At 42.2% G+C, this 12,906-nt stretch overlaps 1 protein-coding gene across 1 annotated transcript in view; it reads right to left on the minus strand.

Moving 5' to 3' along the window:
• Positions 1 to 505: 505 nt before the first annotated feature.
• The window catches only part of SLC25A46 (solute carrier family 25 member 46), a 130,015-nt gene continuing 117,614 nt past the window's right edge, over positions 506 to 12,906 (minus strand). Inside the window, exon 6 of the mRNA XM_044064476.1 lies at positions 506 to 662. Within this exon, the coding sequence (XP_043920411.1) occupies positions 506 to 662 (157 nt within the window). The remainder of the gene's footprint in view (positions 663 to 12,906) is intronic.

Consider the following 12,906-nt stretch of genomic DNA (forward strand, 5'->3'; position numbering starts at 1 on the left):
CATTCTAAACCCCAACAAAACTAAGCTTCTTCTCTTCCATCCATCAAGACCCCCCTCGTCTTCCACCTCTTTCAATATCCTATCCAAAAATAAAACTATTATCACGCAACAGTTCACACTAAACTGATTGACAATAGCTTGAAATTCGATATTCACATAGCTCAGACCATTAAAAAAGGTCCACAAAAAATAGGTCTTCTATACAGAAACAAAATTTCTGACAAGAACTACACAAGCCACCATCGCTCGCACACACCTCCTGTCAACCCTCCTATATGCCTCCCCAGTTCTAACCAACCTCCGTGAAACTGATCTAAACAAACTGGAATCTTGTTACAATAAAAATTGCCAAGTTTGCCACTGATGCCTCATATAGGACACATCATTGTACTTCTCTCAAACAGCTAGAAGGGTTAAACTCCCCCACATGCATCACTGTAACCAGTTAACCTTTGCCCACAAAATACTGCATCATCCAGATAAAACCTCTGCTCTACAAAATCTTTTACAACCATACAGTGCTTCTAGAATGGTACACTCCAGTAAAATTCCTTCTAGCCAGCACCAAAGCTAAGAACTCTGCTGGGGAATCACTCTTTTCAAATTTCATTCCTAAAATATAGAATACATTATCAACCTCTACAACCTCAAACTCTTCTAACCTATAATTTAAAAAACTCCTTAAATCTCACTTGACAGACACCTGGGTTTGCTCTTGCAACAGCCCTGGTTAGACCTTACCTCATCTCTCTTTAATTGAACTTACTCTCATACTTGTTCACATCTGTCGTAACACTTGACCCTATCTCAGTCAAATGTTGATATTAAGTAAATATTTTCATCAAGTGAACTATGTAAATGTATTTTGTGAAGATTTTAAAACATTTCTCATGTACTTGTCAACTTCTGTAACTTTTGTATTGTAATACTGGAGCTTTTCTCCCTGGGCCGCCGCACTTTCCTGGTAAACAAGTGTAAAAATAAATAAAATCATTATGCAACTAAAACAGTTATATAGATGACCTATAGACTCCTGACCCAACCCAGTCTGGATTCGCTAAGGGCAGATCCTGCCTACTTAAACTGGTTGACTTCTTTGAAAAGGTCATGGAGGCAATGGATGAGAGCAAATCAGTGTATACTGCCTATCTGAATCTTGCAAAGGTGTTCAACACTACTCTGGCTCACTAACAGAATGCAGGTAGTACGGGTGGGTAGCACTACCTCATTCAAATGAAAGGTCACTAGTGGAGTACCCCAGAGTTCAGTCCATGCGTCACTTCTCTTTGGCATTTACTTCTTGGAGGTCAAAGCTAATATAAAAGGATATTGGCTGAGAGTTTGGAGATGACTGCAAACTTGGTATTATCATTAACTCCCCTTAGGACATCAGGATCCTAGAAGGAGAATCTGTCACAAATAGTTTTTGCCAAAACATCCAACTAAAACTAAATGCCAAGAAATGTATAACTGTATCTTTCAGCAAGCATGATTCCCTTTGTAACTATCACATTGACAACACACCCTCCTCTGAAAACTGACCCCATAATTAGAAATATGGGTACTTATGTTGATAATGAATTGTCCTTTGATAACCAAGTATCCACTATTGTGAGGAAGTCCTTTTTCATTTCATGGCTCACATCTAGAGTACAGCCTCAAGATCTAGAGACATAAAAGCTCCTCTGTACTTTGCACACATTAGGCTGACTACTGAGAACAATGCCTCACTGTGTGTGTACTTATCCAAACACCTTTCACAGCTGGAATGACCGTTTCCTCACCAAAAAAGTCAAAAGCCTAAATCTTAAAAAACTATGCAGACCATCTCAAGTCTGACAGGTGAAGTCCGCCTTGGGTATAGAACCTCTACGGATCCTGACCTGTCAGACCTATTGCATATTTGAAGTCCAGTGGTTTCAGAAACACCCACTTAAGAGACCTCAGTCTCATTTTCAGGATGAAAGGAACATGTTGGAGGAACAGTTTTGTATCACAGAGGATACCACTTCTATGAAATCTTCTTCCCCTCAACTTAAAGCAGGGTACTTTACTTACTCTATTCAAATGTAACATGGACAATGGAAGGTTAACCGTGAATTCACCCTTGATTTAGCACCAATGGCCTTCATGGATAGAAGAAATTTGTAATTATCTTAACAGACACTTGTTCAGTCAGTCTTTGGAAATTCAACACTGTAAAATATGAGGGGCAAGCAACTATGGGAATGCACAGCTAGGCAGATCAATAGCCTTGTCTGTATCTATGAACCTATAAATGTAAAATTCAAGCTGTAAAAATACAGCTGCCCATTTTGTGAGCAATAAGGCAGATGGGGACATGCATGGTAAAGATTTTGCCACACAACCAGAGAATGTAAGGCAACACCCTCGACCTACAGTAACATCTGCTCCAGTCGACCCTGGGATTCCAGATATTGGCTAAGACTCTTGCCACCCCCCTATCGTGCCTTTTTTAGGCAAGGTTCAATTGCTAAATTCACCACCGTAACAAGTACAAGCAAGCAAACTCTGAGGGTAATGCTACTCTATGCTAGAAGTCTAAACCTCAAAATGCACTCACTCGAGGCACTCAATGGAGACATCTGTGCAGTGACAGAGACCTGGTTCAAGGCTCCAGAGAGCACCCCTGCATTACCAGGGTATAATTCATACCACACCTTTTGGCCACCTAACCTGGACCGAAACATTAAAGGCAGAGGTGTGTCCATATTCAGTCAGAATATCTACACCTCCACGCTAGTTGCTCAACATAATGCATCCGAAATTATCCAAGTGCAACTAACACTGAGCAAGACTGCAATCCAGGTTGTAGCTTGTTACTGATCCCCACCATGCCCCAGGATTCCCACTCTTCATTTCTAAAGACACTGGAAAATATTAAGGTACAACTCAATACCTTAATTATGGGCGATTTCAACTACCCCACCATCAACTGGGAAAACTACTCATGTACCAACTCATTCGCTCATCGTTTTCTGGAATTCATAAATTCCAACACCTTGGATCAGCTTGTCCACACCCCCACCAGAGGTAGAAATATCCTGGAACTGGTCATTACCAATATGGGTAACTGGTGTTCCACACCAGAGGTCAACTCCTTGCTGGTCAGATCTGACCACAAGCTAATCACCCTAGACATCCATATCCCACCCCCAATTAAAGAAACCACCGTCAAAAACTACTCCAAAGCCAACTTCATGCTTCTTAAGACAGAAGTAGCAAACTTCACAGAAAATAGAGGTACGACTGCTGAATCTTACACAAATGCACTGTATAAGCACATACACGAGTGCATGGATCATACCTTCTCCTGCCATAAATAAACTCTACAACAGAAGGAAGAAGCTGTTGGAAAAAAAAAGAGTAAATTCCCAAGACTGGAGGAACTCCCTGGTCAGCCTCAGCAAGAAGCTGAGATCCCTCATAAAATCCTCCAAAGCCAGTTATGAAAATAAAATTGCCACTGATTCCACAGACAACCACAAAGCATTCTACAGCTATGTCAAGAATCTCAATGGCAACACTCAGATCTACTGTGAGCTACAGCACAATGGCGCTAAATATACAGAACCAACCTATATTGCCAACATCCTGGCAGATAGGGTCAGTGCTAACTTTATCCCCCTCTCACCCTCCAAAGGGCCTACCTTAATACTGGAAGAATGCAAAGCCCCTGTAATCACGGACGAACAAGTAAAGACCGGACTCTCCAAAGCCAAGAACACAGCATCCATGGGACCAGACAACATCCCAGGCTGCATACTGCACGAACTACAGAACGAACTGGCACCCCACCTAAGTACCATGTTCAATCATAGCCTCATCTCAGGCTACGGTGCCTACTGAATGATGCACAGCGATGGTTATCCCACTCCACAAAGGGGGTGCCACCATGGACCCTGGAAACTACCGCCCCCATTAGCCTGACGAGCATGGTCGGCAAGGCCATGGAACGCATCATCTTGGAGCTTATAAACAAAGACATAGGTAGCCTCTGGACCCCACTCAGTTTGGGTTTGTAAAAGGTAGATCATGTCTACTAAACCTGATTGACTTCTTTGAAGCAGTCACTAGAGCCGTAGACGAGGGCAAGGTAGTGCACACAGCCTATCTTGACCTTGCCAAGGCTTCTGATGATACCATCCCCCACTCAGGAATTATAGATAAACTCACTAAGCTGGGCATAAATCAAAATGTCACAAGATGGGTGGCCAACAGGAAAAGTATCAGACTCCAAGTCCAACTTTAGACTAGTGACGAGGGTAGTACCACAGGGTTCGGTCCTGGGTCCTCTCCTGTTCGACAACTACTTCTCTGAAGTGCAGGCCAACACAGAAGGTCTCTGGCTAACAAAGTTCGCAGATGACTGCAAACTGGGAGCCATAACTCATAGGCTTGCACCTGTCACCCCTGAGCTTTCGGATATTGGCAAAGGCTCTTGCTACCCCCATAGTGCCTTTTTTAGGCAAGGCTCAAAAGACAAACCCACCTCCATAGGTATCACAAGGGATAAGAAACTAAGAGTAATGCTACTCAATGCTAGAAGTCTAAACCTTAAGATGCACGCACTCGAAACTCTCCTTAGCATGGAGAACATCGATAAACCTGGTTCAGGACTCCCGAGAGCACCCCAGCACTACCAGGTTATACCTCATACCATGCTTTTCGGCCCCAAAACTTGGACCGAACCACAAAAGGAGGGAGAGTATCGATATTCATCAAAGATACCCACACCTCCAGGTTGGTGGAAAGCACGAAGCATCAGGGACTATCCATGTGCAACTAACAGTGGGTAAAACTGCCTTCCAGTTTATAGCCTGCTACAGACCACCCTCCCAAACCCAGAAACCCCACTTGGCCTTCCTGAGAACACTGGAAAATATGAAGGTCTCTCCGAACACCATTATATTGGGCGACTTCAACTACCCAAACATAGATTGGGAGCATTACTCTAGCTCCAACACCCTTGCCCAAAGGTTCCTAGAATTCATAAACTCAAATGCTATGGAACAACTTGTTACCACTCCCACAAGAGGGGAAAACATACTGGACCTGATCCTCACCAACATGGGGACTCTATGCTCCAGACCAGAAGTGTATCCCTCACTGGTAAGATCAGACCATAAACTGATCTCACTGGATATTCACATCCCGACCCCACCCCCTGCCCAGAAAACGACAGTGAAAAACTTCTCTAAAGCAAATTTCACACTCCTCAAAACCGAAGTGGAATCCTTCAAAGCCCCCGGGCCTGTGGAAAATATGGCCCAGACCGCAGAATCCTTTATGAATGCATTCTATGAACACCTTCAGGAATGCATGGATCATGCAATCCCAAATAAAACCAAGACCCAATCCTCCAAAGGCAGACGACCTGTCTGGTGGACCCCAGCCATAAACAAACTATACAATAGAAGGAGGAAGCTACTACATGATAGAGCAAAATCCCTAAAAGGGAAGGGATCTCTGATCAGTATTAGCAAAAAACTAAGGGCACTCATAAAATCGTCAAAGGCCAGCTTCGAGAGAAAAATTGCACAGGACACTAAGGATAATCACAAGGCTTTCTTTAGTTATGTTAGGAACCTGGGTGGGAATTCCAAGATATGCTCAGAATTAGTCCAAAATGACAAAAAATACACTGATCCCACAGACATTGCCAACATCCTAGCTGACAGGTTCAGTGCAAACTTCTCTCCCCCCTCCCCACCAAAAGGGCAAATATCTATCCCAGCAGAGTGCTGCCCCCCTGACATCTCAGATGCTCAGGTGGGAGCCGCCCTCTCCAAAGCAAAAAACACAGCATCAATGGGACCAGACGGTGTCCCAGGCTGCATCCTACATGAACTCCAAGAAGAGCTAAACCCAAACATAAAACTACTGTTCAATCTCAGCCTTACTACAGGATATGTACCCAAAGAGTGGCGTACAGCAACAGTGGTCCCTCTCCACAAAGGTGGTGCCTCAACGGACCCTGGAAACTATCGCCCCATAAGCCTGACTAGCTTGGTCTGCAAAGCTATGGAAAGGATCATCATGGACCTCATAAATAAAGATATTGGGGACCTATAGACACTGGATCCTACCCAGTTTGGCTTTGTTAAGGGCAGATCCTGCCTCTTAAACCTGGTTGACTTCTTTGAAACAGTCACCAAGGCCATTGACAAAGGGAAGGTGGTCCACACAGCCTATCTGGACCTCGAAAAAGCCTTCGATACAATACCCCACTCGGGCATTATAGATAAGCTCACCAGCTTAAATATAAACCCCTATGTCACTAGATGGGTTGCAAACTGGCTCAAGGACAGAACCCACATGGTTAGAATTGCTGGAGCCATGTCAGACTCCAAACCAGTTACAAGTGGCGTCCCACAAGGCTCAGTCCTGGGACCTCTCTTGTTTGGTATATATTTCTCGGAGGTACAGGCCAACACAGAAGGACTGTGGCTGACCAAGTTCGCAGATGACTGCAAACTGGGCGGCATAATCGACTCTCCAGCCGACACAAGCATCCTCCAAAAGAGCCTCACAGAAACAGACAACTGGTGCCAGAGCCATGGCCTCAAGCTAAACGCCAAAAAGTGTATAGTCATCCCTTTGGCAAAACAAAGTGCCCACAAATTACCACATAGGTGGTAATCCATTAAGTACAGAAGAAGTAATTAGGGACCTGGGGACCCAAGTTGATAGCAATCTCTCATTTGACAACCACGTGGCCAAAGTGGTTAGAAAAACATTTTATATAGCCCACCTAATCATGAAGGGATTCACATCTAGATTAGGGGAGGTCATCGTGCCTCTTTACTCATCCCTCATCAGGCCCATAATCGAGTACAATGCCCCTTTTGGGATGTAACTTACCAAACACCTGCAGCAACTGGAAAGACCCCAAAAGTACCTCACCAAGAGGATCAAAGGGCTCAAACAAATGCCATATGCTGCCCGGTTAAAGAAACTCCAGCTCTACTCAGTGGCATACTGCCTGCTCAGAGGTGACCTGTGCCTGACGTATAAGGCCTTCCCAACAACCTTAGGCTCATGACCTCACTCAATCTATTCAAAACTAATCTCAGAAAATTTCTTAAGTCTCAGTGGTTATGCCCATGTTCCAACCCTGACTAATCCCAATAGGTCTATCTGTACCTAATCTCTCTTCTGCCTCTCAAGCTTACCTATTACTTTTCTATCCTCCACATGCATCTATATCATTTGATCATCTTATAAAATCCCTACCTAACTATCAGCCTGGATATTTAAAATGCTATTTATCCGTGTATTATTATATTAATGTAGTTTATTTTAGATAACTGTTTAGTGATACTACTGTTAAATTTGGGAGCTTTTCTCCCCGGGCCCCTACTGAAAAAGGACATGTATCCAGCTAGACTAGCCTGGTCAACAAATGTAAAATAAAATAAATATAAAATAAATCTACCGTTTGCAGTTAACGACATAACTTTTATATCTGGTACTGACAGTTCTAGCTACATCACCAGGTCAGTGTTCCAAGTTTAGTCTCCAAGGTGGATCCTAATGGAAACGTACCCAAAACTGTTGTGGCCCCTAAGGAAGACCTAGACCTGGAGATTAGATCTAGCTTGCAGTGTCTTGCAAAACTATTTAGTGATAGCCCTGTAGTTGCTGCAGAAATAATACCAAATGATGCATTCCTGAACATCTGAATAGCAGAAAACTCTGGCTGAGAAATCTGTAGATTGAGAAGACAAAGGATTACTGTTTTCCGATTAAAAAAAAAAACAAAAAAACAACAACATAGCTCATACATCCTCTCTTTATGACCGTTATCTCCTTCTACACAACAAAAACGTTATACAACTCCTCAATTTCCTTCCTACCTTAATCCCACTTTGCATGTTAGTTTCTTTTTGACCTTCCTACTTTATCTCCTTCCAATACCCTCCTCCGCTATCTTATAATCAGGTTCTAAGCCAGTAAGCACCATAGTATTCTTAGCATCAGTATCCTTGACCCATCAGCAATACAATGCCTCTCTCCTTCTAGCTTTAACTATCTACCTGCTGATTAACGTTTCATACTCCTTACCTCAGTTTTATTTATTCCTAGCATCCACATAATAACCCTCCTTACTTATGTCTTATAAGCTATATCTAATGTCTGCTTGTCACATATACTGCACATGAAATGTTTGTATTCTAAATGTTTTACACTTGCAACTGAATAATATGTATAATGCCATCACATAATCAATTCCCATTTTATCTTTGTTTAGTGTCACTACAGAACAATTATCCTTTTTTATCTAAACATCTTAAAGCATCTATGTAACATTTCTTTCTAAAACAAATGTTATGACTATTCTAAATGTATCTGCTGGGGCTGTTCTCCCTGGACCTCTGCTGAAAATGCTCAGTCGGACTTTCCCAGTGATCAAATACAAACAGTTGTGTCACAGACAAAGTCAGCTTGGAAACCCTAAAGACCACTTAACTTTGGGAAAGGAAGTAAAAAGTGGAACACTTACGCTAAATTTGGATCTACCAAGGTAGAACCCAAGCGGTCTTCACACATCTATTCAATACAGTAAACACATCTATTCAATTCAATAAATATTCACTTCAACTGAAATCAACTGGATAAAAGACAACTAAATTAAAAGATTTGTTTAGACAGGTTGCAGTAGCTACCTTGGCATGAAAGAAAGAATCTATTCTTATAGACATCATCTTTATGGGGGGGGGGACAACAAAAAAACAAAGTAGTGTTGCTGCATACAGTTTACAGCTCTGAAATTCTTCTGGTGGAATTACTCAATAGACACCAGAATGCACATTTCCCACAACATGTACTTCAAATCCACCAAGGCTGTTGGGAAGATCCTTGAGCAGAGGACATGAAAGCAAAGTGTCCTTCAGGAAACTCTTGCATACTTTTACAAAAGTCAAAGACAATAAAAGTAAACTGTATTAACAAGATCACGTTTACAAATGTTATACTTTACATGCACTGCAATACATCATATAACCTAAGGAACATTACGTATGTTATTAAATTCCTGCCCCCTTTTTTCAAACAAGAAACATCTTTATTAAACCATCACTTGACATTGGGAATCATACACTTATATAAATGAAAACAAACCACACCGACACAATCCTAGTTGCAAGCATTTTACATCACAAACCATACTGACACACTCCCAATCTCAATTCCAGTTTTATCTCTGTTACTATAGTCGCTACTTCTAGTATACTTTGTTTATACTTTGATTTTAATTTTCTAGGAATTGCTTTTTTGGCAGCCATCATAATCAGACACAGCAAGCCTTACCATGTCTAGGCAATTCTGATTGTGTCATAGCTCAGAAAAATCATCTTCCTCATCACACCAATCTGCCCACCCAGCATCTTTGACAGTGCATCCCGCAGGGAATCCTTAAAGTCTGCTAACTCACTGCATTCCCAGAAAATATGTTCCCAATTACCTTTCTTTAAGTGGAAAGGGGTGATGCTGTGAAATGAACTTTAACGGCAAAATAACATAAACCAAAGTTAAATATCTGTAATAGGTAATCAAAGATAAATGGTGTGGATGGAGGTGGTAAATAGCTTCAAAATTCACAAATATGGCCTAAAATGAATCAATATGATTTAGTACGTTTTTCTGGCATTGTCTCTCTGGCCAGTCTGGATAAGAACAGTCACTGGTCATCATAAGAAATGCAGAAATTATGCAATCAACCATCTGGTATGAATGCCCAGGAGAAGTGAGAAGGGTTCTGATGAGCCTCAGCCAGTCAGCCTACACCAGAATGTTTGGCCACAGTTGGATAAATCGTATTTGTTGAGGCTAAAATGAGGCTAAGAGAATAACATTGGCTTTTCATCGTTTGATCTTCTGAAGAAAGTTGGTTACCAAGGCATACAAAGGGAGAAGCATAATGTAGTCCTGGTAGACACTTCTGGATGGGTCCATCTCGAGGACACCCGACCAAAGAAATGAATAAGGAAAAAAGTTGCTACAATTTGTATTTGCTGGGGATGTAACCAGATGGCAGCAAGGTTTAATCCAGTGACAGAACAATTTGCAATTTCAGACTCATGGGGCATCAGCAGATACCGAATGTTACAATCTGCTAAAGATGTGCCTTTCCCTAGAATATGGCAAGCTATCAGAAGGGGATTTGTGCATGCAGTTCACTCCCAAAATCTCATGGCCACTTAATAAAGATGAAATGCGTGGGCTCCTCCATGTTTGTTGACACAGCATACCAGATCCATTGTCGGTGCATACGGCAACAGTACTGAGAGAAAGCAAGTCCTGAAATACCTGCATGAGAAGGACATTCCTTATTTCCAACACATTTATGTGCACATTGGTCTCTCTGTGTTATCACACAACTTGGGCTTTTTGCACCCCATCCAATGGCAGAAGTGCCCTTGGTGGCAGCCACTGTTTGAGTGGAAGCTGGAAAGTGTCTGCCTAGAGACAGATTGGACTCATTTAGTCCCTGGGATATTCCTTAAATGTCTTGGACAATTTGACTGGGAAGGTCATGGGATCTAACAGGTGATCCCACTGAATTTTCAAGGTTTACTGTACACCCTCACATAATAGCCATTACTGACATTCATGTAAATCATGGCTGCCATAACACCCAGAGCTTGGAAGAGAAACAGCCCACCTGTGGATGATGTGACTGATCACGTTCATGAGGGGAAATATCCTCTCCACAGGTAAAAAGGCTTGGAAAACAGGTGTGTCTAGTGAATGGAAGTATCTGCATAGGCATCAACTATGGATTCAGTGTTCACTATGATTTCCAGGGATTGGAATAATTTTAAAAATGGCTTTCTAGTTTGTACAGCACTGTCCTTTGTTGGGATAACTAGGAAACAGCTGTCCAAGTTTATAGGTGATTACTAGGCTAATGACCCTACAGGGCTTTTCTAAGCTTAGCCATGCTTCCCGAATGTACTGGACAGGTTATGACACCACTCATTTTATAGTGGGTATAACTAGGGCACGAGAGGTTAAATATTTACATGCTTCTTTCTAAAAGAGGTGTAGATGGCAGAACAAAGGTAAATTTATGATTTGCCATCCACTGAGCCAAGCTGTGCTTGGATAAGTATGGGGAGGAACTCTGCTTCACAAGGATAGCAAGCCTGTACCAGAGAAGGGGTAGTTTCTAAGGTGTACACCTGTCAATCCAACATGTTTATTTATGTTACAGGTGAGATTTAGTTTCCTTGATCAGGTGCTTCTGATGCTATTTGTTTTATGTATGAGCAGCAGGTCCATAAGAGCTAGATCAGGGGATGCTTTGTAGGCCAGACAAAGACTGCCTTTCAGCAGTCTGTAGGAGAGAGAGTACAAGGATAAGGCTTTGAGGTGGTCCATGTAGTAAGTTGTTGCCTACACTTTTGTCACAAACCTCTGTGGATGGTTAAGTTATTGTATGTGCTTGGTCAGGTACATAAGGGGCACTGTACTCTACCCATGTTAGTCCAATGACATCCTTGGACCTAGCTGCCATACTGTTGATTATAAGTTGCCCACTGCAGAATGATTTCCTTACTAAAGTAGACACATGATGGTTAAAGGATAAGTCACTGTCTACCTACATTCCCAAGTCCCTGATCACAGTATCAACTGTTAGGGGTGTGCTAGATGGAAAAACCTGGTGGCCTGTAGCTTCTGCTTGGCTGCAATGGCTGCCACATGCCCAGTGAGCACTCTGATTTTGTGGTTTGCCTAAATGTCGTCATATGGAACAGGTGATGACTGGCTTTACCCAGAAGCAAAGAAACCTTCTGAACCCCTGAGCAATTCTGATATTTAGATATGTGTATCGGAGGTTCAACAGGAGTACAGCCACCTTCAGATAGGCAAGGAAGGATCGACTCCACCATAACTATTTGAAACAAATGTTTGGAAATGTGCTGATTTAGGCTGCAAAGCTTGATAACAGGCCCAAGTTCCCTTGTTTTCTCTGGCATTATAAAGAATCTTGAGTAAAAGCAACTTCTTTTCTGTCTGAATATGCTCTCTTTGTCACAGCATACTTCTGAGTGGTAAGTTTAAAAGGTGTACAGATTGGGGTCAAGGGGCAAGGAATGGAACCATGCAGACTCTGGATAAAAATGCCTCTTGCAATAAACATTCATGCCAAGTGGATGGACATGCAACTCCCCCAACTGCCACCAGAGTGGGATAGTCAGGCACGTCTCAAGAAGCAGACTGCTGTGGGGAGACCACTGTTGCCCTGATCACTTTGCTTACTTAATAGTGTATTATGGGTGGACATCCAACCACCAAGATCATGTCAGCCTCTCAGAAGCTTTCTTGCTTTAAGTTTGCTCTGCTGTGAGCCAAACTGAATGTGTTCGACTGCATCCATGAAAATAAGTGCTGAGGAGCTTTGAGGTTTACCATAACAGCTGTAAGTCTTACTTTTTACTGCTTTTCAAGTTCAACTTTACAGAAGGGACAGAGTCTTGTCAAAGACAGCATTCATAAAGTTGGTCTTGATGTCATTATCAAAGTCAGTAAACAGAACTAGGCTTAATACTGTGCTGTTAAACCAATGCCTAGCACTGAGCCATTGGCTGTTTGTTTGTTTGTTTGTTTATTTGCTTACATTTGTTTACCAGGAAATTCCAACTGGACACAGGTCCTTTTTCAGTGGATGCCTGGGGAGAAAAGCTCCACAGAACAATAAATGAGCAGCAGAGTACAAGAAGAACAATTGAATATACACAGAATAACAAGTAAAACATACTGCAGCAAACATTAGATACACATACAGTATGAAACATAGTAATGAACAGACATACCAATACCTAGCTAGAAGCTAGGAATAAAGGTAGGATGTATATACAAGATAGTACTAAGGTCAAA

This window comes from Protopterus annectens, chromosome 2.part2 (genome assembly GCF_019279795.1).
Source record: "Protopterus annectens isolate FY-2018-M chromosome 2.part2, PAN1.0, whole genome shotgun sequence".
NCBI lineage: Eukaryota > Metazoa > Chordata > Ceratodontiformes > Protopteridae > Protopterus > Protopterus annectens.